General features: G+C 40.3%; 1 protein-coding gene across 1 annotated transcript; it reads left to right on the forward strand.

The window, feature by feature from the left end:
- The first annotated feature begins 3692 nt into the window (after positions 1 to 3692).
- On the forward strand, positions 3693 to 22412 carry LOC133005596 (carbohydrate sulfotransferase 11-like). Its single transcript, XM_061075328.1, has 4 exons — positions 3693 to 3812; positions 16969 to 17031; positions 18741 to 18902; positions 20093 to 22412. The coding sequence occupies exons 1-4, from the start codon at positions 3693 to 3695 to the stop codon at positions 20774 to 20776; spliced, it is 1029 nt and encodes a 342-aa protein (XP_060931311.1). The 3' UTR covers positions 20777 to 22412.
- Positions 22413 to 27513: the final 5101 nt, after the last annotated feature.

A 27513-nucleotide genomic window follows, 5' to 3' on the forward strand; every position in this document is an offset into this window, starting at 1 on the left:
CACAAGATTCAGTTAGTAAAGTGTTGCAGCCGTTGGGAATGAGCGGCCTTGTTTTTCCAAAAACGTAAGCAAATTGTCATCCAATTGGCTTATTTCACCGACCCAAACCCAACCACTATTATTCAGATATGTTCATTTTACGACATTTCCCACCTATTGATCAACCATGGTTAAAAACTGCAATCTGCTTATCACTAGTACACAAACTAGATTCAAACATGAAGAGTAGACCTACACAGTGTTGGGTAGGATTTTAACCCCTATGACAGATGTGACAAAGATAAAGCTCCCACCAGGGTTTCGACATGATTCCCACATGTGCAGCAGGGCCCCCTCTGCATGTTACATGTTTACATAGGCAGAATCTTTTGGTCGTATTGATGTAGCCCAGATTAGTGGCTTGCCTGCATCTTAAAGGCACATGGTCATTACACACTGAACATTAAGTACAAGCAAGGTTGTTCTTGTCATGGGGTTTTTGGGGGAGTTTTTTTTTCTTCGTGTTCTCACTTTGGCTCAGAAGAGAAAGATTGATTGAGGGAGGATGGTTTGCAGTTTTTTTGCATAATTTTAGGGTTTTGAAGCACTTTGAGTCTGGAAATGTGAACATACAGTGAACCTGATTTAGACTAGCCTTTCAGAGCAGTGAGTATCAAATTAAAGCAAAGCAGAGAGATATAAATATATACAAGATTTGTATATATTGTATATATTTTTGTTTTGTTTTATATACAGTTATTTCTTTCTTATGTGAAGTACTTATTGTGTTTTTATGCTTTATGTTCAATGTATGCACCTATTTACCAAAGAAAATTCCAGGTAGGTGTAAACCTACTTGGCAATAAAATCCTTTCTGATTCTGATTGTCAGCCGACATTGTACAGTGTGATGACAAATCTACAAAATGCCCTCTATGTCTCTCTCACTAATGTGACCATTTAATGGCTGTTTGAAACACTGCAGTTGGTGTATTACAGGCTGTCTTCACAGGCTTATGATTAAATCTTTTCTAAAACTGACTCATTTTCATGTCCAGGAAAATGTCCCTGCTGTGAAGCTTGTTTGAAGGCTCTATTATTGTACTTCAGTTTTACATGGGATGTCTCCACACTAGTGCCAGTCAACCCGGCCCATCCCAGCACCACAAACAGAAAACCATAGGAGATCAAAGGCTGGTAATGAAGTCGACCGCCAACTGCAGGTCTTACTTCACGAGTTGGATGGAAAAATGCAAACGTTTACTTCAGTGAGGCATAAATTAAATACATTTGAAGACTGTGATTTCTCCCAGCTTGGATTCTTTGATGTGCAATCAGGGCTCTTTAATGACAAAATTGCCAACTATATTCCTCCTTTTATTTCTTCAGCGATTTCGGGCTTTTACAACTTTGACTGATTGTCTATGTGTACCATTTTTCTAATATTTAATTGATAACTGTACAGTAGCACAACATGGCTTCATATTGGGAGATCTGTTGTTATTGTTAAAATCCCTCATTAGGGTTATTGGTGAACATATTTCATATATTTTATTCCATGTACTGTAAAGTATATGAACTGTGCTGACTCTGGCTGCAAATGCACAAGATGGCAGTGTTTCTATCTGGGATATTTTGGCTTAATCTGGGATGAAGAGGAGACGCATCATTCATCTTTATATACAATGTGTGGTTTTGGCCTGCCCAAGACAAAGAAACAACATGATCGGGGATGGAGCTGCAGTGTCATGGTCTCGCTGATATGCATGCTTGGGCAATCGCAAGTTACTCTTTGCTGTTATTGATAAACTTTCACAAACTTTTGGGTAGTCAAACCACTGATTGGTAAATTTTTTCACTGGCCCAAACAACTATATACTTTACAAGTTCATCCATAAGCAAGCCCGTCTCATTCTTAGGTCTAGGATCTCTGTTATGTGTTTCCAAGGAACCCAGCAGGCACTGCAGGTTGTAGGTCTAATGACGGCATGTGGATAATTACAGCATTCTTAGATATGGCAGCATAAATGGTTGTGTTACCCGCTGACCTGGCACTGGCTGTGTTTCTGCCACGTCTGAGTCTTTGAACTGGTTAAATCCTGCTTCAGGAGTCAGCAGTTTTGTATTGAAGGGTAAATCCAGCTCTGACACTGACATTGCAGCGCTATAGTATATCTTACTATAGGATATCTTCTTCACAAATGAAAAGAACCGCAGTCTTTTGTGAAAATTTGAATGAAAATCAGTCTTCCATACCCTAAAGCTAACAACACTTTGGAATTTCCAATAATTTTCTGTAAATACTCTGCATTTCTCTGTGTCCAACTGCTTCCCTGTCTATTCTCTCATAGACACAGCAGTACCACATGTTAATTGACAGTTGTAAACATTTAATGATGTACACAACAGGCATTTAAGTGCTGCAGCAGGAAACAATATAACCTGTTTTGATGAGCGATTGCATCATTCAATGTCTGTCTTATTGTTCACAAAGATGTTTTTCTTGAGCAAAATCTGTGTAGTCACACACACACACAAAACGTGTTTAGTGTTTAATGTTTGTGACACTGTTGTCACTGTGTCTGAAATATGCTTTATTCAGTTAATTAAACTGATATTGATTTATTTGGGGTCATTTGTCATGATCCTCCATTATTGATGGCTTACAGTTTGTCAAACACATTTCCCTCTAGTGATGATGGGGTTTTAAGTGTTTGCAGTGTGAATGCTGCATTAATGTCACTCAGACCTGTGAATGTGCTAATGTTCAGATGGGAATTGTGATTCTGGTATAAAACAGCATTTGAAGTCTAGACATTGTATGGTTCTTATTTATTGCTATAGCATGCAAAGGCTTTCCACTGCCTCAAGATTTCAATGTGCCATTGACTTGTGTCAGTCTGGTCATTTTTTTGTAATTCTTCTAATTTTACTGCCAATGACTACTAATACTAATACTAATACAAGTAGATTAATACAGAGTGTATGAACCATAATGATGCCTTCAGGTGCTCCTTGTAAACTGTTTACCTCAGTTTAGCTGCAGCCTGTAATTTAACTAGCCAATAGTGGGCTAACTGTAACTTCTGACCACTCGGCAGAAATATATTTGACTGTTTTTCCGATACACAAAACACCAAAGAGCTCAGTCCAACATATTCCCAATCAGACTGTTTTTACCGGAGCGTCAATTTGTCCGATAGTTCCTGAAGGCAGCACAGCGGCCAGTGAAACGGGCAGAGAGCGCGCGCGAGAGAGAGAGGGGTGTGTGACGTCATGGCACGGTGCCCCCTCCATGTTTGAGAAGTTTGAGCCGCTCCGACAAACAGAGACACTTCCACACACTGGACTCTGTGTCTCCTCGGGACCTGTCATGGCACCGCGGCGTTATCTCATGTTTCATCCAAGGTGGCCTCGCTTCGTTGGTCATTATTACTGAGTTGACTCGGTCCTTTGAACCCGGCACAGAGCGCACCGGGTCCTGGACTCATGCCCCCACACTCCCGTTAGAATTACCGGATAACTAATGTGAAGCTGCCCGGTTCGACGTGACTCCTGTGGGCTGCCGGTGCGTTTAACTCCCCCCGCAGTGAACTGTTGGTGCTCCGTGGTTCCTCGGAGAGTCCCCGCGTCCCCGGCCGGCTCGTCCCGCATGAACCGTGTCGACGCAGCGACGAGGGGTCGGGGGCTCCGCCAGCACAGCCGGGCTTCAGGATGATGATGCCCCGAGGAGGACGCCTGTTCCTGGCGACGTGCCTCGGCTCGCTCCTGGTCCTGGTGCTGTACTTCCAGAGCATCACCAAGCCAGGTGAGACCGCACGTACTATCTCTAACGTATTAACACAATGATAACGTGATTTACACAGCACATCCGGGCGGCTTTAGAGGACAGGGGGAACAAAGAGGGTTGAACTATAGGGTCCACGCTCAGGTACACTGCTTCAGGTTGTAACTTTTAACTTCACCCCCATGGACACAGAATACTTTATTGTGTTGAGTGCTGTCAGTCAAAGTACACTTATGACCATAAAATGATGACTTGATATGATAATATTTCATTGAATTGGTGTTACACGGCTACTACACAATATACAAGTAATAACTACTTAATACTATGAAATAATGGCCTTCCCTGCACATTTAATGCAGCGTTCAGGCTTTTAAATTCGTGCAAGGGTTGTGTATCTGTGGTAAAAGTTAATATACAAGTGTGTGCGCGTGCATGTGTGCGAAACTGAGGGCATGTGCACAGACATAATGAAACGTGAATGAAATAAAGTATGAATACGCTCACTGTGAACAGTGGAATGTTTTGAAACCCCCCTCCCCTAGACCTCCTGCATTCCTCTGCTGCAGCCCTCCTCTCTTCTCCTCTCCTCTCCTTACCTCTCCTTTGTCTCCCGGGCTCAGCCCATTCTGGACATTGACAGACAGACTGGCCCCCAGGGGAAAGCTCAGTCAGAGAGAAGGACAGGATCGGTGGAGGTGATGGAGTTGTGTTGACCATACATGCCAAAGCAAAGTGGTACATGGATGAGCAGAAGAGAGGGAGGAAGAGGTGTTTGAAAAGGGTACAGAGGAAGAGGAGATGGTACAGAGAGTTAGTCAGTATGGCTTTTTTTGCTGAGTTGGAAAAGTGTTCTGATGAAATCTGCACAGCGTGTTCAGGATGATGTTTCGCAATAATGGTGAAACCAACGGGTAGACATCAGGTATGACACATAATCATTAAGAATGTAAAAAGCATTACCCCCATAGCTTCTCTTGAATAGTTTCCAGCTGGAAAAGCACAAAACCACAGTAATAAATCACTGAGCATATGGAGAAACCTACGAGTAACACACTTAAGCACTCCCATTGACACCCCCACCCCCCATCTAGGTGCATATATCCTTACTGTCTGACCTGTTTAGACTTGTTTGATTTTCAGCCCCACCAGTGGCCATGCAAGCCACATAAGAGAGGACTAGTTCAGGGGACAGCAACAAAGCACAAGGCTTCCTAAAATTACCGTGTATCTAGTCAGACTGTCGAATGGGTTAGGGTTAGGGTTCGGTTAAAAGTTGAAAACCACATTTCTGGTTTACTTATGCTTTATCCCATTTTTTTTTTTATTCCTTTCAATTTCCCATTTCTGCTCTGTTCCAATTCACTGTGAATGGAGTGCAGTGTACTGAAACAAGAAAGAAGGAACCAGCAAGTAGTATAATAATTTACACTGTATCGTATAGGTTATATCCTAAAATGTATTCCTTACTAAAAAAATGCATTTTATTCCTTGGATTTTAGATACATTTCAATAGATGTTTTATAGTTGTTCATGATATCTCACTTTTTTTTTTTTTTTGAGATTCAGATCAGTTTCTGTCGAACCCCCATGTATAAGTTATATCCAGTATAAAGATAGAATACATAAGTTCAAATCAAAAAGGAAACTTTTGACAGAGGCTTTTTTGAATTGGAGACCTGACACCAACACCTGATTCTTGCTTTCACTGTCACGTGTTGGCCCATTATATCCTGACCTCGACATGGTGTCACACCCCAAACTGGAAGATAAGTTCACCTGAGTAAGAGTCAAGAATACATTTCCTTTGGGTCTGGAAATGTATATTTTTTAGTGGGTTGATATGCCAGATTTCCATACATCTTGAATAACCACACAGCTGTGATCAGCCTTAGTGGCCACATAAGCTAAAGAGAAATGTGAGTGTCCTTTCTGTAATGTTCCCTAATGGAGTCTGCAACACATCAAGCCTCTCTAATTGTGTCTTTGTAGAGTTTACACATAGCGATTGGCTACTGCAGCTCGAGTGCATATCAGGGGCTTTTGTCTGCGAGTAGCAAAACTCTTTGGCGACACGTAAATCGGGCTGAAATCGTACTTGAACTAGGCTTTAGCTGTCCATGCAATACTTAGGGAAGCACAAGCGAATTTAAGTCCTCAACCAGATAAACAGATCAGGTTCACCAGCTTCCTCTGCCTCCTCTCTTCAGGCTCATTTTGAGATTAATAGTCAGGCAGAACCTGTATTTACATAAACCTGATTTGCTTGGCCAGTGACTGCATTTGAATATTTCTTCAATTGTGATTTGATTGAATTGTACTTGCACTGTTTGCAAAGTTTAGTTTTTTTCCTCAACTTCTATCTCATGCAGCTCAATTGTGCAGCTTGCCCAGATTTTTTGATGTTTCAACCAGGTGAGAAGGACTATGTTTTAGATTGCTTGAAGGTAGTTTTTTTTCCTTTTATTGTCTTTATTTGTGTCTAAACTGCAAATTCGTTTCCCAGTTTCCCAAACATAACCTGTGAAGCCCAACAGTCACGCTGGTGATGAATGGATGAGAATTGCAGTACTACTTTTCCATTGTTCCTGTGTTCCTCTTTTGCGATTTCATTGTCGTCATAAAATTTCCCATGTAACACTGGGCTAAAGCCTCCCTTCCCAAAATGAGAGTCAAACTTTCTATTACTGCATATACATACTACTGTTTTCACAAGTTGAGCACAGGGACATTGTAGAACTTTTTTGAAAATTCCCTCATGTTTCCAAACTACTTATCTGACAGAGCCACATCCCCCAATTAAACCCACTGTTTAATACCGGACACACAGCAAAGTGCATATTATTTTGCTGCCATTGTCTGACTTCCTGGGTTTGGCACTTGAAATGCAAGTAATGTCTGTTGTGCTATTATTAACTAGTAAGTTAGAAGATTTATGTGAGTTAATTTTAAGTATCTGCATTAGTGAGATTCAGATGTTAGATTGTATAAACTTTAGTGAACATAAGATCAGTTATGTTTAAGCTACTCCTCACATGGATGGCTAAATACAAGACATAGCTGCTGCTTAAGCTTAAACCAAAACCAAAAACATTACAGCATACTGAAGATCAGTTACAGGTCAATGGTGTTGGTGAACCACTTGAATATGGCTACAACCACACTGATTCGTTTTACTTTAAAACACATCATATGTGCCACATTTACCATTGTTGTCCACACTGCTCTGGAGTTATTGAGGTCATATAATGGAGGCTTTTGGAAATGCTGCTGTGCTAGTCCCATTTTAGTTTGGTACCAGAACTCTCTCTCTCTCTCTTAAAACTTAAAAACAATCCATTTAATACCATCCAAACATATGAAAAGACCAAAATAAAGACTGTAACAAACATAGTGGAGTTGTGCATGGCTCCTTAGGTGTCAGCCTTGATGGAGCTGTGTCTGGGCTGTGTGACCTCTGACGGCCCCTGGGTCCGTGCCCTGGCACCGTGCATGCCTCCCTGGGTGTCTGTGCCATTGACTCACCATTGATCTGACTGTGCGCTGATCAGCTTGGCTTGATCACATTCCAGGGGTGAGTCACATGGTCTTGCTCTCTCTCTCTTTATCTAACATAGACTCTTTCTCCTTCACTGTCACTCACATACTCACAGGTCCAGAAATTTGGCACCGACTGATAGATAGATGTAGTTTGGTCAGTGCCCTTAAAGTACTGAGTTCAGTACCCAACCCTAGTAGTGACATGTTGAATAAATTGCCAATCTTGGCACCTGTTTGCATTCGTCCGACAGGGCACATTGCCTCTCAAATGGTTTCTCCTTCTCTTTCTTATGTCAAAAAATACTATTTACAATGATTATTTGTGCTGCATATTCAGCAAATCATGTCTCTTTCTCTTCCTACTATTTTCAGTGTAATTAATATGAAATTAGCTGTTTAGCAGGTGTTAGTGGCCACCAGCGTATGTTAGGGAGATAACTTCAGTTGTGCACCTTAGCGTCATCAAGTGTTTTGGCTTCGTAATCAATGATACAGGCCAGATTTAGGGTACGCAGAAGCTAAAGGTAATCTGACTGGCTACTGGCTTGTATGGCAGTTCAATGATAGCCATGTCGCCCGCACAGTAGATCATTACCCCTTTACCTCTATGCCTTATTAAACTAAAAGCTGAATATCCCCTGCATGTTCTACTAATTAATGCCTACCACCAGTTGATGTTATCGGATGTTAGTGAAATGTTTTCAGTTTTGTACCTGAAAGGGTAGCGTATGGCAATAATAATAATAGTGTAGTGAAAAACCCAAGTGTGTATCAGAACCACTGGACAATCAGTACACCACGCATTATGTTATGTTAATTTTATGTAATTTATTTAATAAGTTGTGCTATAATGAGGTCCACTCACAGCAAGTAGTACTGTTGTTTTCTGGTAGTGAACACGGTTTATCTAATTTTAACTTGGTGATTTTTTTCTAAGGTTACTGATACTTGTGATGACAGGAACCACATTGGCCTGAAGTGTAAATGTGTTTGTTTACAGGTTTACAGCTATATAGGACACCCTATCTCTTGCCTGTTGCACCCTAACCCTTCAATTTTAGATTTTACATAGGATATACTCTTGAATGGATTTGTTTTATTTACCGAAGATAAAATGCAACAATTTGCCATTAAGAACTCCATCTATAAGCAAAGAACATGTGCCATTTTTAGATACATCATAATTTGAACAAAAATAGAGATGCACACCCACTCCCTTTTTCCTCTCTCTCTTTTTTATGTGGTTGTGTTGACCCAGCAGAGCTGTGGTGCTGTGCCGTTCGAGTTTACATGTGTGTTACTGTGCCAAGTAAGTTTGTGGAAGGGTGTGTGTACAGTATTTGTCAAAGATGGTGTAAAGTTGTCAGCATTTAAATCCACACTTGCTGTTTGACACAGGAAACCATTTTCAATCGTCAGCCTTTAGCACCAAAACCAAGGATTCAAACTTTTAAAGTTGCAGTTTGTAGCTGAATACCCCTCACCTCATCCTCCTCTTCCGAACATGAACAAGAACCTGTGGTAACCTTCAGTTTTCATAAAAACTCAAACGGTGTTTAGATTGTCCAGTCTGGGCTACTACAAGAAACATGGCGGCCTCCATAGAGAGGACCCCCCCTGATGTAAATTTAAAGTATTTCAATGTAAAGGGCCCATTCTAGGATAAATAAAACAACGATTTGTATAATTTAGATGAAACACACTCGTGAAAACATCACTAGGACTATTTTATATAAAATGTCTTTCAATAGATCCCTTTCACCTACATCTTACACACTGGACCTTTTAAATGTTGTCTTTCTATCAAATTTTTAATTAAGTAAAAAAGTGGAGAGAGAGTAAGTTTAGTTTAAGAGGAATTAATTAATCATCCTTGTAATTAACATGTATTTAGATACAGTGTAGTTGCCATCACTAAAATAAGATTGTATGACATCACATGGCTGTATAAAATTTCTCCATTCTCAACTCTTGTTTTTGTGACGAACCTGTTACTACACCTGCCCCAAGCCACGTGTTGTAGTTATTGTTTACTCTGTCTCCCTTCCCCCTTCTTATTCCCTTTGTGTTTGACATCACACAGGAACTCTTGCAGGTTTCACATCTCCAGTACCAACCACATCTGTGGTACCCTCAGCTGCCACGATACCTTAGAAAAGCAAGCACCATAATGCTTTCGGAATTTACTTTAACAAAGTTTTGCTTCACTAGTTTGTAATGGTTTGTTCGCATCATGGCATGAAATTCAAACTAACCTTAAAAATGTTGCTCTTGACCACAGCTAGGGCTTGAATCTGACTGAGGGTTGTTTAATATCTTGTTGGGTTAATTTCTGAATCATGAGCATATTCTCTGTTCATGGTGCAGTTTGCGCTGCATTCACCCAGTCCAGTTTTTCCACTTCATTTGTTAGGCAGCTGTACACGACTTCAGATACTAGAGGGTGGGAAAACTCTTCCTCTCTTTCCCAGCTATGGGAAACAATAGCGATTTGTCTGATCAACAAGCTAAACTGCCTACGGGCACCTGAATAACATATTTTGTGGCTGCTTTACACCATGCCAGTGTTGTAGGTCTCAACTGATCTCTCACAACTGTTGTCACATACGCTGATCAAATGTGGGATGAATTAAAAAATGAACTGCCACAGATGACTGTCAGGTTTTGTGGGTGGTTTTGCCAGACGTCTTCAGTCTGCTGGTTCCTCAGACAGCGACGGAGTCCACCTCTCAACTCTAAGCTGAGACAACATCAATGCCTGCTCTGATGTGTTTGCCCACACAGTCTGTGTCCGATTCACAGTGTAATTGTTTTTAGCTAAACCTTCCGAAGGCACACAAACACACTGTAATCTCTGTCAGTGAACACATGTATTTACCCACAAATACTTTTACTCACCCCCGTACATGTCTGCTCATGCACTGACACGGTATCATCCTGTAATTGAACACATCAGTGCTACGTTATGGGCATGCATGCACATTGCCATTTGTGAAAGACAAAAAAGGTTGCGATGCCTTTAGGATCTGTGCAATGCTGGCAGCTTTTTAGAGCATGCCGTACACCACATGCTAGACCTACTGGCTTTTGGTCCTGCGTCATGTTGTCGGATCTCTAAAGGTCTATTTGTTTATATGTCAAACATGCTCATGTTGTAAATCACAGAACCTTCTGGCTTCTCCGTTTTTTTAACCGACAACACAGAGGGTTTTGTAAAGAGGAACAACTAAAGCACTGATCCAAAGATACTGGAGGCTTGAGTTAGTGGTTGAAGATGATATTGTGGTTTCAGTGCTTAATGATTTGGTCAGACTCTGTCCTGGTCTTACTTGTTCTTATAAACCAGTAGCACTGGTTGGGATTGTCAAAATGTATCTTGGAGTGGAGCTGTTATCTCTTTGTGTCAACTTCTATACTTTGTAGCTTCTCTGTTGTTTCGGGTATGAATGTGTTTAAAAGGAGATTTTCAGGGAGTGTTATGGACACAGCAAAAAACTGGACTCAACCTTGTGACATGCTTGAATGCCATCCACCTATTATCTATACTGCTTATCCTCCTGAGGGTCGCAAGAGGATCTTGAGCCAATCCCAGATGACATTATGAGAGAGGCGGGGTACACCCTGGACAGGTCGCCAGCGTATCGCAGGGACACCATGTAGAGGCAAACAATCATTCACTCTCACATTAACACCACCGCAGAGTTTAGACTCTCGACTCAACCTAACCGACTGTGGGAGGGAGCCAGAGTAGTCAGAGAAAACCCATGAGACACAGGGAGAACATGCATCGAATCCTGGTTCGGCATGAGGAACCTGTAACCTTCTTGATGTGCTAACCACTGCATCACTGTACCATCCAATGTTCCAAATTAAATGTTCTTGATTTCTTTAATATCTTGAATATGACAACAAAGATAATAGCTCAACAGCATATTGACAAATAATGACATCAGAGAAACAAAGTTATTTTCTCACCAGCCCACAGTCGTTAAGGAACTGACAGCATGCCTCTAAACATAGGCAGAGCAGAGTTGACTGAGTAAGTCAACTCGTGCTGTTTTTGTTCCATATCAATAGTCAGATAGTTAGATGGTAATGTGGTATCCAGACCTCGTGGTGTGGGGATACTCCGGCGATTTCACATTTGGCCAAAAGGTTAATGCGGTCAGCCCCAAATCTGATACAGCACAGGCTGGTGATTTACAATAATGTATATTGTTAACAGAGAACAAGCTCTTACTCTATCAGCAGCAATTGAACCGTTCCTTGGAAGCAATAAAACATTTAAGTTTAAACACCCCAGGAACTAACTGCAGCACAGCTATGGGTTTAAACATATCATCACACAGGCTGTAGTTTTTGAATTTGTTTTAAACGACACGGGGCCAACAGGTACCTTCAAAAATGAATGAACCAAACTAATGGCTGACAGTACTACTAGTTCGTTTGATGACACCTTAGACAGCTGAAATAGTAACTTAATTATTGTGACTACAATATGTTTATTGATTAAAATGTATAATATATACTTAAAAATGTTCCTGGGGTCACTAAATCCCCTTTAGCTTCTTTCATCCTGGCCCTGAACTTCCAAGCTTTATCTACACAAATGTAAATAGTAACCTAAACTCTTGAGAGCCTCAACCACTGAGGGGGGCCTCTCTACTCTTATGTCTAACCTGAGTGAACTCATAGTCTGTCTATGACTAAACCCCTTTGATGTTTTAGTATAAGGGGGTCAGCCTGAGGTCTACCATCATTATATCTTTCTGAAGTTGATGTCATAATTACCTAAAAAATCAGTTACATGCATGTTTCTGTAGAATCTTTTTAACCAATTTGAAGGAATTGTGGAAGTGAACATTAGAAGGTATGAAGGAGACTAAAAGTAGGTTCCTTTGCCATTACTAAAGGATATCACTGATCGTTAAGTCAGCTCATCTTGTTGCCCTAATTACCACCATCTGCAGCTCGTAGCCTTTGGATGATATGACACTTTCAAATCAAGCTATGCCCAAAACAAACAGAACGTCTGGCGGCCTGAATCTCCTAGTAATCCCTTTTTCTTTATTGCTTTCATTTGTGTCATCTTATTGTCTCTTTTAGCCACTTTCAGCTTTATTTTGAAACTTTTGCATACCTCAATCAAAGTAAACTCCATCGTGGTTTTGTTTTAGCTCATGGAAACTTCCATCACGTGGGCCTCATGAAAGATAGTTGTGCGGTTAAGTGCAGTTTTACTTTAGTGATGTCACAGAATCCTCTGCTCCATTGTCACATAGGGGAAGACCAAAGCAAAAGAGAGTATTATTATTTGCCAGCAGAGGTGGTCTTCAGCTCTACATCAGCTTAAAAGTTTAAATAGATTTGGACCCACACAATCAAAGTGTTTTAGTTAAGTTCTTGGCAAACAATGTCACTGCTTTCCTGTAAGCTAATTAGTCATTAGATAGTGCCTTCTGTTTATAACAATTCAGACCAGTATACAGACTTAATGGAACCTTGTTTGTCTGGGAGTATAACAGCTGTGTAGCCTCACACGCCAGGCAGAACCAGGTTAAAAAGATTGTCTATGTGTAGTAAGACTGGGGCCTCTTGTGCTCTTCGTCAACTGCCAGTTGTTGTGTCACTTCCTGGAGTCTGAGAGGAAGTGGTGGTTTTCTGGCATGTGATAGAGCAGTTAACACAAAATATGTGGTCTGTGATGAGCAGATCAACAGAGAAGATGCGGACAATTTAAGTGCAGGTAAAAGCTTTGTTGCAAATAAAGGATACGAAAAGTCTTTCCTGAGTTAAACCTTTTATCCAACAAAAGATAGCATTACTAATGGAGGTAAAACTCTTGGCGGCCATATAACTTGTAGGGCCATTAGCCAAAGAAGCATTTATGTATAATACATTTCAAGAAAAGGGATCAGAGAAGCAGGATTTCATAGTAAACTTTGTTAAGTTATAGATCCACAAATCAAGCACCATGACAGAAAGAAAATCCCTCAAATCCCAAACCAGGACAAGATGCCATCCACCCCTCAACAAGCCCATACATTCAAACCTATGTACACACATTGAGAGATATGCCTAGACAACACACAGCTGGTATCACAATCAGAATTATCTGCACACAATACAAAGAGTCTTTACACAGTGTCAGTTTCACCACCTTAGTAAAAGCATTAAAAGACAAAAGACCAATTCAGGGGCCGGATCCTTCGCAGGCAGAGCACAGCGGTGCAACTAGTCAGTTCCATTTTTAAGGCTGCTCCAAACATGGCCAACAAATGAGTCTTCCATTCCTGCAAAGAAGGATCCAATGAGGGGTGCTGTTTTGGTCGAATCTTCCCCAGGATTCATTGCATGTGGGTGGTGGAGGCAACATGCTATCTTTGTGGGCAGCTGAGCTGCAGTAAGTGCAGCGGCCCAAAGTAGTTAACAATGCAATGATAAGAGTAGGACAAACTGGAGATGCAAATAGGAGACCAGATAGTCTCATTTCTGTTAAGCCTTTGCGGTCTAATAGGTCAAAAAACAAAAAATTCTGTTTGTGTCCGTACAGCCAAAATTTAAATTCTACTCGAAACAGCATCATTTACACCACGTGTTTAGCCTAAATGTTCGCTGACATCCTCCTCCTAGTTACTGCTACAGTTCTCATGAGAGCTTGTTAGCATCATGTGAACTCGCGATAGCTGCAGTTACTGCTGCATGATGCCACTTTGAGTCAAAATGTAGGGCTTATAGACACTCTGATGACACCACAGGAGCATTATGGAGGCATTTTATGTTTTATTCTGTAGTTTTTTATTACGTTTGAAGAAGTGGTCTCCAGTGACTTCAATTGTATTGGATTTGGCTGTAACACTGTTTAACCCTGAAACTAGTGTTCTGTGGACTTAATCACCTTACCCATCCTCCATCAGTGCAGTAGTGAATAGATAATGAGTGCATTTTCATTTTTTGCTGAACTATCCCTTTAAGGTGGCTAAAATGTGTTAAATCCTTGGGTACTTTGGGAACTGTTTTTCCTTTTTAGTATTCCCAAGAGATTAACACACTCAAACACCCATGTTGTCGTCGGTACCCAGTTTATGGTCACAGAGTGATAGGAATTCTCCAGATTCTGCTACTGCATGGAAAGTACAAGCTACATGACTTCCTCTTCTTTTGAAAAATATATACAGATTGGGGGACAGCGTGGTCGAGGTCCAGGCAGGATGTGAATTCAAATGTGATCCACATTTGACACACTCGTGCTTATGTTGTATTTGGTGCAGCCCCATTGGAATTTTTGTTTTGTTATTTTTAAATGGAAAATTTATATTTAGAAAATCACTACATGTTTGTACCTAATTCAGTCAGAACCAGGCCGACATACAAGATACATAAATAATGAATGACAGCATGAGACTTGGTGGTGGTGTCATGTAGTGCTTTTGTGACTAACCAGTGTTGTTCAAATTTTAAGGATGTTACCTATACCTTAACTTTAAAGTGCAGAATGTTTGACTTATTCAACAAATGGTGTATTTGTCTTAAACTACTCAATCTTTTCAATCTTATAAAGAAAAGTGCTCCTCTGGAGACTTCCAATGATATCAGCTCTGTATGTGACATCTACTCGCCCCTGCCCCTCTCTTCCCCTCATGATATCAGTATGAATGATACACGTTGATTTTTCCTCTCCATCATGTAGTGTTTATACTTGAAAAGAGACAAACCTTTCATATGAGCAGAGCCTTTAAGTCTCTCTTGACCTACTTTTCCAACTTCCTGAGGAAGCATCTTGAGTTTGCTGAAGGCTTTGCTGCTTCAGATGTGAACGGCTGTGCTGTTGACTGAGACCTTAGGATGGTCTCTTTCTTTATACTCTGTGCTACCTATGATTTTTCTGTCTGATAAGCCTCTGAGTTGTCCTTGCACTGTCACCTCTTTTCTTTCACCATTTCGTCCTATTCATTGCTGTGTTCCTCGGAGTGCGGTAGCTTATATGAATGCATGTAACTGTGCGTGTGTGCCCTGTTTAGCATATGATGTGAATTTGTAAGTATCAACTAAAGCCTTTCAGCGGGGCCCAGCACGACTTAGATGTCTATCTCTGTGTGTTCAGATGATGTGGCTCAGCTTTACCCGAAGGAAGCTGAGGATTTTTGGTGATTCATGTGTGCTCACGCAGAGGAAGGATGGTCAGAGGCAGTATCACGGCAGTCTCATGCTCACTATCTGTCTCAGATCCTCTTTCACGACACGCTAGATGTAACTGCTGACTCACCAGCCTTCTAATTGTTCTTCTTTTCATTTTGGTTTGTTCTCCTAAATGGCAGGAAGCTGTTGTGATTTAGAGCTTGTTGCCACAGTCCCCAAGCCAACACAGAGGGTTACTGTGATTCGGTGTCATATCAAAAAGCAGTATTTGCTTGACGCCAGCTCAGCAGAGAAAATATACACTGAGGCAGACACACAGCCTTTGGCTCCTTCTAGATTCCATTCCTCTATAGAATAACCCCTCACCTTGCAATTTATTGGCAGCTGATATGCTTTCCATATGAAGTACTTTCCATGTGAAGTGGTTTCCCTCATGCAAATGTCTATATGAAGCACCCCCCCATCTCCCTGCTCCCCTTTCTCATTCCAGCTTTATGTAAGATGTAAAGAAATCCACATGTGCAATACAAATCGCTTTGTGCTCAGCACCATGAGCTGCAGACACCAACACTTACTGCCATCAGGCCTGGAGAGAAGGGGGATGGGAGTTGGGTAGTGGGGGGGGGGGGGGGGGTAGCTGCAGGAGAAAACATGTGTTTATAGAGGCTGGAGGAGGGAGGGGACATGATAACAAGGTCCCCATCCTGATATTTTAACCTTTTCAACCCAGCAGAGCCTTGAGCAGGTACCAGCATTGCGCATGCTCAAACTCTCAGCTAATAAGCAACGCATATTTATCGTTGTCTGGTTGTGTAATGTTGGGAAATTGGTGGTGGGAGCGCTCCATATGTGCTTTGTTTTGTTTTGTCCTTCAGTTAATTTACTGTGGATAGTTAAAATAACCTTAAGTCAAATAAAAAACAAATTTGATTAAGACAAATAAGTTGCAGCAAGATCAGAGAGAGACTGAAAGGAGGAGGAGACATGTAACTTATATAAGAGCTACAGACAGAGTTTGGAAGGAACACACTGTTCCTATAATGGAACCTATAGATGAACAGAGGGAGGATTTTTTCATGCGAAGGATCACGTCATGACAAAGGCAGAGCAGAGGGGTGGAAAGTTAACTCTGGCCAACCCTCTGTAGAATCCCATCTTTACAGTGTAATTCAAACCTGCAAATTCAGTAGACATTGTGTTTCTCATTTGTACATTACTATGAGAAGTGGGAAATAAATTTCAGTTCATTTTTTAACTGAATGCTGGGCTTGTGAAAACAACAGTCATGCAGTCATTTTTTCAGTCATGACGGCGCTCACAGTGAAAATCCACTAAACCGGTTCTCTTGTTGACATAGAACCAACAACATGTAACACATTTACTGTGGTGTTACTATTTCAAATTGCATCAGAAGGTAAGGACTGAAGTGAAACACTTTTAAACACATTGTGTAAGGTTGTTTGTCTGATGCACAGCAAAGAAAAATGAGTCTTCCCCTGTTCAACTGTAGATCCTGGTGTGAAGACTGTCAGCGGACCAGGGAAAAGCAGGAGAGGTCCATTGCAGACCCTATACAATGGGGAGCAGGTGAGAGCATAAACACACACACACATACAAACACACAACCTATATGTCGGTTTCTCCAGGCCAATTGATAACTGTGTTGAATCAATGCTGTAGTCTAACATTTGCCTCTCTTAAAATGTAACAACACATCGTGGTGACAGACTAACAGAACTGTGATTGGTCTGCTTGGTTTTAAGTCTCATCCATATCTCAGTCGTCAGAAAAAACAGCAAACCTCACCCTCCTTATGCCTCAATCAGTTACATAGTTGTACACATCATTCCAACAAAGGCAACAGTATTTGAGTGCAGATTGCATCACAGTTGCTCAACTAGGCTGTCCCATTTCAAAGGATCCTCCAAATTCGGCTGACAAATGCATCCTTTCGTTCATAGTTCAACCTATCCCAGATTCATTGATGAGACATCCAATGCTTGCACTTAAGATGTAAGTGACAGTCTTCAACCAAACAGCTTACAGTAGTCATGTTAAAGAAACTGCAGGTCTGCTTCTGAAAGGGCAGGACTAGCTGGTGGCGCTTATGGAAAACTTTCGTAAACCAGACCTTCTCATTTCAGTTTGGCCTTTGCGATACACGCACACATGAATTGGGACACTGATTCTGTGTTGGTCCTACACAGAGATGTAAATTGGCAGATCCTACCAGCTTTGCAATGAGCGAATAATTACTGGTCACACCACAAATCCTCACACAAACTCTGAATAATAAATGTGTATTTTCATGTGTATTGTATGTCCTCCACTTGTGCTCGTAGCAGAATCATTTTCAGTTTTTGGCGGCAGATATCTGCTGTGTTGCCCGGGTTTATCCAATTCATATATGCCAGTTTACGCTCTTATCCAGAGTTTGATACCCTCTCACATCTACTTATAGTTTCCTCATATCTTCCATCTGTGAAGCTACAGCTAGCAGCTTAGCATACATACTGGAAACAGAGGCAAACAGGTATAGCATGTCTAAATTCAAAGGTACCTGCACCAGTAAATCTGATTAATTTACAAGTTGTATCTTGTTTATCTTCTCTGCACATAAAACCAATGTGTAAAAGTTTCAGCCTGGAGCTCTTTGCAGATGTTAAGCTCAAATATTACAAGTCCTGTGGAACAGATGTGGACATAGGAAGAGAAAGGGTTTAGTACTTATCCTAGATTTCTCTGAAACTATAATTTGATGAAAGATTTGGCATCTTAGTGAAGGTCTCAGCTGTTGGAAATGAACATTGTGGATCACAGGAATTAGATTAAACATCTAATGATGCTTATTGTCACGCAGCTGATGGCTGATGGATATGATAGGTAAACAGATTCAAGTCCATCACAGATGCAAGCCGCAGCCTGGCTGGTTGAGCATGCAATACGATGGAGAATACATGTAGCCACCACATTAAAAAACATGCAGTCACAAGCTGTAAATGGATTCATTGGTATATTTTTCAAAATGTGTCAGCTTTTAATGAGAGAAGGGCAGATTATGTGTGTTCCAGCAGTTTTCTGCTGTTAAATTTTGTTAATATTAACCTAAATTTGGCATATGCAGTTTTTATGCATGATTTAAAATGATACGTAGATGAATGATGTGTATAACAATTTTCTTCTGGACTGACATTTCTCACTGCAGCAATTTTTAAAAGTTGTTTCTGTTTTTTTGCTTCTTCCTCCCTCTTCGGTCCCTCTTTTCCTGCGCGCTACATTGTCCTCATCCCAAGCAGCTGGAGCTCTTGGCAGCTCAGAGGTCCCTCCAAGGCCGCAGGGAGCTGTTGGAGCAGGCGTGTCTGAGCACCATGAGGAAACGGCGGGTACTCTCGCCCGAGGATCTCAAACACCTCATTGTGGATGATAAACACAGCCTTATTTACTGCTACGTCCCAAAGGTTGGTTAACATGAAGAAGAGCAACCGGAATTCTAGACCGCAGGTTTTTTAGACCGTGCTAGATGGGGCTGGGGCTGGGGAGGGAGGGGAGGAGGGTTACATGCTTGATATCTAATTACAAATGGATGACAATTATTGTGGTTTGGATGCATTTTGAGACTCTCCCTCTCAGAGCTAAGACTTAAATCTGAACACGATATATGCTTATTGTTTACTCATTTTGACTTGCACGTCACAAGGTTCATGAGCCTGCTTTGAAATGATGATAAAGAGCTGCTTCTTAAAAGAGTTGAACTTGCTTGTGAATCAAAGTGAACATCCACACACACTATACTGCAAACAGAAACTGCTAATACCAAAGCTGATCTGGCCATTTACAAAAAATGTGCACACAGAAAAAGAAACCAAAAAGTTCAGAGTAGCCAAGAGTGTTAGCCCGTTAGGATTAGGGATTATGGCTGTAACAGTATCAGATATTGACTAACTAACTACAGTGTCTAAAATAATTCACACTTAGAATATCACAGTATAAATTGAAAGTATTAATAAGAGACAATGATGCTTTCAGTCAATTTAATCTTTTACGTAATTTTTTCCACCAGGCGGTTGTGTTTTCAGCCTTATTTGCTTGTTTGTTGATAAGATTACACAAAAAAACTACTGGACTGATTACTATGAAACTTGGTGGAAGATGTGGTTCAGGTAAGGGAAGAACTCATACATTTTTGGTGCAGTTTTGAATCAGGGGGCGGATCCACGGCAGGCACATTTATGGGACTAATATCTATGTGAAATCTGGGGCAGCTTGATAGAAATTAAGGGGACTGTTGGGCCTTAGTGGGTGAAGTCGCTTTCCTGACGGCCATTCTTCTTTATTTTGGGTTTCATTATAGTTTTAGTTAATTAATTATCTTCAATATACAACAAAATACTACAAAATACTCATACCTACTGGGTTTGTTCAGATAGATGATGCTCTCATTGATGGTCAGAGCAATTATTGTTGTTGTATTGATTGACACTAATCATTGTATTATCAACATTATTTAAATAATGATTTTTTTTAATATAGGGATTTTTTGTCAATATGTAGATATTATGACATCTCAGTGTGGTGCAGTGAATGAAAACAGCAGCTTTAATTGCCTTGATACAGAAATGAAAATGTTCCTCTCTTTTATGACTTCCAGGTAGCCTGCACAAATTGGAAGCGTGTCCTCATGGTCCTCACTAGTGACGGTCGCTACACTGACCCCCTCGCCATCCCTGCCAACGAGGCGCACGTAGCTGGCAACCTCCGCACGCTGTCTGAGTTCTCAGTGTCTGAGATCAACCATCGCCTTCGCAGCTACCTCAAGTTCATCTTCGTGCGGGAGCCCTTCGAGCGCTTGGTGTCCGCTTACCGGAACAAGTTCACACGTCGCTACAACACAGCTTTCCACAAGCGCTACGGAACCAAGATCATTCGCCGGCACCGGGCCAACCCAGAGGCAGAAGCACTGGAGAAAGGGAATAATGTGTCTTTCCACGAGTTTGTCCAGTATCTCGTGGACCCTCGAACCCAACGGGAGGAACCCTTGAACGAGCACTGGGAGCGGGTGCACTCGCTCTGCCACCCCTGTCTCATCCACTACGATGTGGTGGGGAAGTACGAGACCCTGGAGCCCGATGCTCAGGCTGTGCTCAGTTTGACTGGAGTGGAGGGAATGCTTCAATTTCCAACATCTGGTAAGAGCACCAGGACTGATGGCAACATGGCTGCAAGCTTCTTTAAGCAGATCAGTCCTTTCTACCAGAAGAAACTGTTCAACCTGTATCGCATGGACTTCCTGCTCTTCAACTACTCCACGCCAGAGTATCTCAGGACACGGTGAGTGACAGAGAACAAGTGAAGGACGTCAGTGCTAAGGATGGATCGGTCGTGATAGATTTCCTTTCACATCTCATTCATACTTTTTTACCTAAGATGATTTTTGCACTTTGCGGTCCATCACAGACACAGACTTGTCACTACTACTCTCCAAGAAAAAACTGACTGGCTGTGGAGAACTAGTTTTCTATTTTCTGGTTTCACTGAACTTTGTAAGTGGAACCAAATTTCTTCCTGGGAATGAAAAAGACAATTTGTGCTTTTATCTACCAAGAATATGTCTAATTTGCTGCCAAGGGTGTAAACTGTATTGTTTTCAGCAGAATTAAGACAGTGTTCCCAAAATGTGTTTGAAAATGCAGGTGACACATTAACTTCCCACGTCTTCACAATCAGGCCCTTCCTGTCAGGGCTATAGGTTCAGATAAAATCAGTATTTATTTTTTTGCCATTTCTCGCCTGGAAGTAATCGAGCAAACCTTTCTGACTTTAATTTTTTAAATATCTGTTCCATGTGGTTGTGGAGTTGGTGTAATGTGCCCTTACCCTTGCAGCCGTGCCCGCTGCAGTAAAAAAATAAGTTTTCCCGTGGCTTGGTTTTCTGAGCCATAAATTCAAGTCACACCTCAGAGGAGCAGGATCTCCTCTCACATGGGTTCACAGGTGAATGTGCTGACACTGAATGCAGCAGATCAATTCAGAGCACCAAGCTTCAATAACTCTGGAAGGTGTTTATTTATGTATGTCAGAGCATGAAGTATTTATTGTGGGAACGTGTGGTTTTGGGCTCCTGATTTTTTGTGAAAATGAATTTTATATGAAATGATGAGAATTTATTTTCCTCAGAGTAAATATTTGCTTACATGGAAAGCTACTTGCTGTCTTGGCTTTTGCACATAAATTGATGCCAAATAGAAATCTTTCAAGCAACTCTAAACGTATCACATGACAGCCTTATTTTTCTGATAACTACATCCAGAGCTTGTGTCTTGAGTTCCACAGCACTTATTGACACTATCTTTAAATTTCTATCTGTGATTCATTTCCAGGGAAATGCAGCCCCCGTTGAGTTTCAGTAAAACTTGCTGCCATCCTTCCTCTATCGCTGTCTGTATTTAGCTCTGGGCAGGTAGACTGAACAAACATCTGCATAGCTGTGGTCGGGGCCGGGTCCAGCCCAGCACAGCTCCTGCTCAGAGCTGCCCTTGTTAGGGTGAAGGCTCTGGCACATGACGGGTTAATCCACACACCGTCATGTCCACGGCTCTGAACAGCCCCGTTCAGCAACTGAACTGACTTTATGTTAATAGCTAAGAGGTGAATGGAGGAAGATGTATGTTAATGACCTGCACTGCAGGAAAATCAGTCTGAACAAACAGCTGCATACAGTGTGAATGTTTAAAGGGAAACTTCCAACAATTTTACACATCATGTGTGGATAGTGGTGTGATACAGGGTGTAAAGCCTATTGTCACTCAAGGCCACGTTAGCCAAAGGCAGGATAATGTTCCTGAGTCTCTGATTAAACTGTCAATGGTTGAGATGCATTGTGAGTAATGCAGGTTTTTACAGATGGAAGAATGTATAGAATAAAAAAGATGATATTTCTTGTTCTGCTGCATCGTGTTTCAGACTGTCCTTTTATACTGACATCATTATTTCAAGAAAAATGCAACAGGTAATTTCATTTGATGCAGTCATTTCTGCTTGTGCATGTGCAAAACTAATATCTTTTAGAAAACTAGTGCAGTTAGCTAAGCTACCTTGTTTTCTCTAGGTAATTTTACTGGAAAAAAAGACAATCAAAGAAAGTTATTCATGGAAAAAAACGAGGACGAAGGTAATGTTACATTTTTTTAGTGCTGTAAATTCCTAAAAAAAGTGCCAAGGTATTTTTGTAATTTGTGACTTAGCACTTATTGTGAGCGAAACCGAAACAGTGGCTCCAGGATATTAAATTCAGATCAGTTGAAAATGCAGAAACTGTTGTACAGGAGAGAATGAGATTCCCAATCTTAAATGAGTGATGACTAAATATCAACTTGGGTTAAAAATAACTGTCTTAACAAAGAGATTGTCCGGAAATGCTTTTGAACTAAATTAAAGCTTCAGTGTGTAAGATTTAGCTGAAAGGGACCTATTGGCAGACATTGAATATAAAATAATCCTAATGATGTTTTTGCTAGTGCTTGATCAATCTAAATTTAAGAATTACTGTTTTCTTTACTCTATAATGAGCCCTTTATATTTAAATAAGTTATATTTACATTGGGAGCGGGCCCTCTCTACGGAGGCCGCCATGTTTGTTACAGTAGCCCAAAACTGGACAAACTAAACACCTTCTGAGTTTTTATGACAACTGAAGTTTTCCACAGGTTCTCTTTTATGTTTGGAAGGGGAGGGTGAGGGGTATTCAGCTGCAACATGCAACTTCACCACTAGATGTCTAACCCTTGAGCCTGGTAAAATCCAGTATGAAAGACTTGTCTCTTTTCCCCACAGTTACAACTATAGTGCACAGTTATTTCGATTTTTCAGGAACTAAGGGAAACGCAAAATACTGTAGCTGTAAAAAAACCATTTCATGGCATGAAAACACTTACCATCTGTAATGATCACTGTTTTTTACTGTTTGGTTTTGCAGGGAAGCGTCTTATCTACTTTTCTGCAGCATGTGTCTAGATCTTATATCTGTTACTAACTAATCTGGAACTGTAATGTCTGTTCAGCTTGATATTCCTGAAAACAACAACAATCTATGAAATCATACATTTGCCGCATGATATTATCATCATGATATCAGTGTGAATAGTTGTGCTACTGCATGTGAAGACAAGTCGGAGCAGGTTGGCACAGGTCAACTCTGGAAACATTTGAGTTTCCCCCCCTGTATTCACCCCTAGAAAGGTACAATATCTGAGTGTCAACACTTTTAAAAGTGACTTCTTCTATTATTCAAGCCTTACATTTGTGCTTATGCCACATCATTTTCTTATTATTCATGATTGCCATGGATCACAGGGTTTTTCATTTTTAATGCTCCTCTTTGTTGCAACGTGTGATTTAAACCATCATCTGCAGGAAGCTGCGATTTGCCAAAACCCAATCACACCCTTAATGTTTGTTCTTCTTACTGACTATGATGATATGATGCACAAAATATATGTTTTACCTTTTAATTTTCTTTTTCTTTCCTGTAAAATACAGAATACAAATAACAGGTAATTTTCTCTTTGATTACACATACTGTATTTCCATGTCATTTCCCAGACGCTGCTGTGCACAAGCACAGCTAAGTCACATGTCTCCAGTCGTTTACTGTTGAACTGTCTCTTTAGTCAGACCAGTGACTCGGTGAGTCATTGTTTAACACACCCATTACTTGTGCCATGAAACTGTGAATGTGTTAACCGAAGTGCACTTGCTGATCTGGTGATTGACTGGCTGGTAAACCTTGAAGTCTCAACAAATACAATCTCTGAACAGCAGCACCAAGCGTCTGTGGTCTTTTATCGTTTCTCATTATAAGATAAGATGTAAGATATTCTCTCCTGAACAGTGTACTTCCTTTGCTACTGATGGAGGAAGCTTCTCATTGACTTATAGTGGACTAAGATAAACACCCTACTTATGGCTGCAGCCTGCAGCATTGGACTAATGAATCATCCTAAGAGAACCAAATCCATGCATTCCAAGAGCCATGTTGCATAAAATATTTTTTTCAAACTCTTTTTCTTGTGTAGTGTAGCATAGTTGTGATACAATCACAAAATTTAAGAGATCTCCAATTCATCATTATTATTTTTATTTTGAGTGTGAGTATGATATCTTATTAATCTGACAGTGTATATGTTCATACAATAAGGAATAATCCATGAAAAAAGTAATTATGATCAATTGATGGATTTTGATTTGCACCCACATTTGGGCATACAAATCTGTGAAAACACTAGAATATTGTACAAAACCTCAGTAGTTGCAAAAAATGTGGCTGAGGTGTAAGACTTGTGTATCGATCATCAATAAAGCAATTCTTGTTCTTAAAGACTTAAAAGACACTGATAATACATAAACAGCTGCAGATAAATGTGGAGCAATACTGAGAGTGTGGCCTTTCTGAAATGAAAACAAAACAAATATAATAACTATGTTTCCATCATATTTGAGTCCAAGGTGCACATTGAATTACTTTTTACTTATTGCTCTTGTTGCACCTCTTTGCCTGCAGGGATTTAAAGAAACGTGGCTGTGTCTAACTTGTGTTTTGGCTGATCCAAGTGATGTTGCCACAGGAAGACAGATTTCGTAACACTGTTGGTTTTTATTAAAATATAATTAATCGTAGCAACAAAGTCACAGAAACACTCACCAAACACCAACATGTTTTTGACTCCACTCCTGATCTTTACACAGATTCACATAAAGACAGTACAGCTGACTGTAGCTGTGGAAGCTCTGGTGACAGTGAACACAGCGATTTTAGAAAATAAATACTTTTTAAACGCCCCTTCAGTCATCATGTGGCAGTGTCAACACTGAGGAACAGTACAAAGATTGACCTAAAGACAAAGGACTGAAGCTACTAAGTTTTAACATTGACGTTGTAGATGATGAGATTTCAGGTAAGACAGTTGACATTAATTTTGTTTTCAAGGCAACTATTACGACAAAAGCGCAAGTTTGCAATTAGCCATCACACTCTTAGATGTACTGACTGACTGGGCTAGATGATAAACCTCATATTTTAAAGAAACATTTTGGGATACGTAAAATGCGACATGCATGACTCATCTACAGTGACCAGAAAGAACTCGTATGTGTCTTCAGCCAGTGGGCAGTTGGTTTAGATAACTTTACTTAGTTGACCACCAAACTGAAGGGGGAAACATTTCCAAAGTAAAAAAAACGTTTTACCATAAAGTACTATTTATCTTTTTGGTTGAAATGTTTTAGATTGTAGTTTTACACGAGTTCCATGCTGGAGCTTTTCTCCAGTGACTGTGTATTACAACAACCAAGTTACACCATGAAATGTGGAAAACAAAACATGGCCTGTGTTCTCTCTTTTTAAAATGTCCAATCTAGGCGTAGTCTAAACTCAGCTTTAGCTTAGACTGTTTCCAGTCTAGGCTTACGTATCTAAACTCCACTCCCAGAATCAGGCTAAGCTAAACTAGATTTTTCTTAGATTGGAATGTTCTCAGCTAATTGCACATTGGTACAATGGTGTAGAAAACCAAAATGTCTGGGCTACCCTCTGTTCCATGATGAGATGTTCATGGGGTTACATTCACATCAAAACTCCTAAACTGTCCCGTCCATATGTGTTGCTGTTATTACAGAAATGGTTGAGCAAACCACACAGCTCACAACCACAGTGGTCTCATGCTTCTGGCGCATGGCGTAGCCTATAGTATGGCGTATATAGTAGGAACCACATGTCAAGTATATGTGTAGAAAGGCTATTCCAAATCTGAAAATGTAGTTATTTGCTTCATTTGATGTCAATGGATTTTCTTTACTAATGGAGCAGAACCTGAAGTTGTGGTTTCCTTTTGGCTCTCAGGCATTCGTCTCTCCTAGGCAATAAACAAATACATGTATTTCCCAAACAATTAGCTATTTCTTTAACCTTTTACTATCTCCATAACAACATTATTCCATGTATATGATATAAGCTTAACTTCAGAAACCATTAAGCTACTGTTTGTCCTGAGGCCTAGAATCTATCAAATTTGACCCAACACAACAATGGAAATAAATCCAATGATGTATTTAAATAAATATTACATTCATTATCTATAGATTTCAAGTTACTTCATTCAGTCACACTGATTAAGACACACTTACTGTATATTCTGGTACACGTCTAATTATCACAGTTAACATATTAATCTTATTCAGGAAGCTCAAGTGAAATAAACTATGATTCAATTAGTACGTAGTTCTAGTGTAGAAAGTACTGTGTAACAGTGTCATTATAAAAGCTTTTAGCAAAGCAATATTCCGACTGAAATACCTTACATACATATACAGTCATTGACGAGAAACGGATTTCAGCGTTTATGAGGTTTGTCTCTAAAATTACAGCAAAAAGGTTCCATGTGACTTAATAAGTGCATTTTCACTTTTGTATTTCTGTTATTTACAGATATTGTATGTTTTAAATGAAATGCAAATATGCTAGTACCATAGCAGGATGGAGATGTGTACTTCAGACTTACAGTACTGGTTCCTAAATAGTAAGGTTTTTGCTGTAATGGTAATCTTTTGTGTATTTATGACTATCAGGATACTTAAAAATGACGTGTTAATTTTAAATGTGGAAAACAAAATGTGAGGCAATATTTAGACACCACTCTTTTCAGTGGTCAAATCTAGGTCAAAATTCACTTTCCTGTCTGTCTGAACACCCTTGAGAGTAACATGTGCACGTCTGCACTCACTGCAGCACTGATGAGGTTTTATGGTTCATGATGAGCAGTAAGGCAGGAAGTGAGGAAATACCCAAGTTCCTCAGCAGCTAGACAGTTGATCTAAACACATAAACCTGGGCTGATGAAAACAAATACAAATACACAATTCACTATAAATAAAATACTGCAAAATATTTGTTGAGTATTGAGATTGCTATATAAACACTGGCAGGTGTGGACACATTTTTTGGGGGGTGCATTGGAAAAGTTTTTAGCCATTATATTTTTATGATCTATTATGATGTACAATCTGAGAAACAAACTC

The sequence above is a fragment of the Limanda limanda genome, chromosome 7 (genome assembly GCF_963576545.1).
Source record: "Limanda limanda chromosome 7, fLimLim1.1, whole genome shotgun sequence".
Taxonomy (NCBI): Eukaryota; Metazoa; Chordata; class Actinopteri; order Pleuronectiformes; family Pleuronectidae; genus Limanda; species Limanda limanda.

Bases quoted from the DNA above. Each gene is read 5' to 3' on its own strand.
- LOC133005596 (XM_061075328.1), top strand. From the start codon at position 3,693: ATGATGATGCCCCGAGGAGGACGCCTGTTCCTGGCGACGTGCCTCGGC. The intron at 17,032-18,740 runs GTGAGAGCATAA...CATCCCAAGCAG, and splicing joins CCCTATACAATGGGGAGCAG to CTGGAGCTCTTGGCAGCTCA. The intron at 18,903-20,092 runs GTTGGTTAACAT...TATGACTTCCAG, and splicing joins TTTACTGCTACGTCCCAAAG to GTAGCCTGCACAAATTGGAA.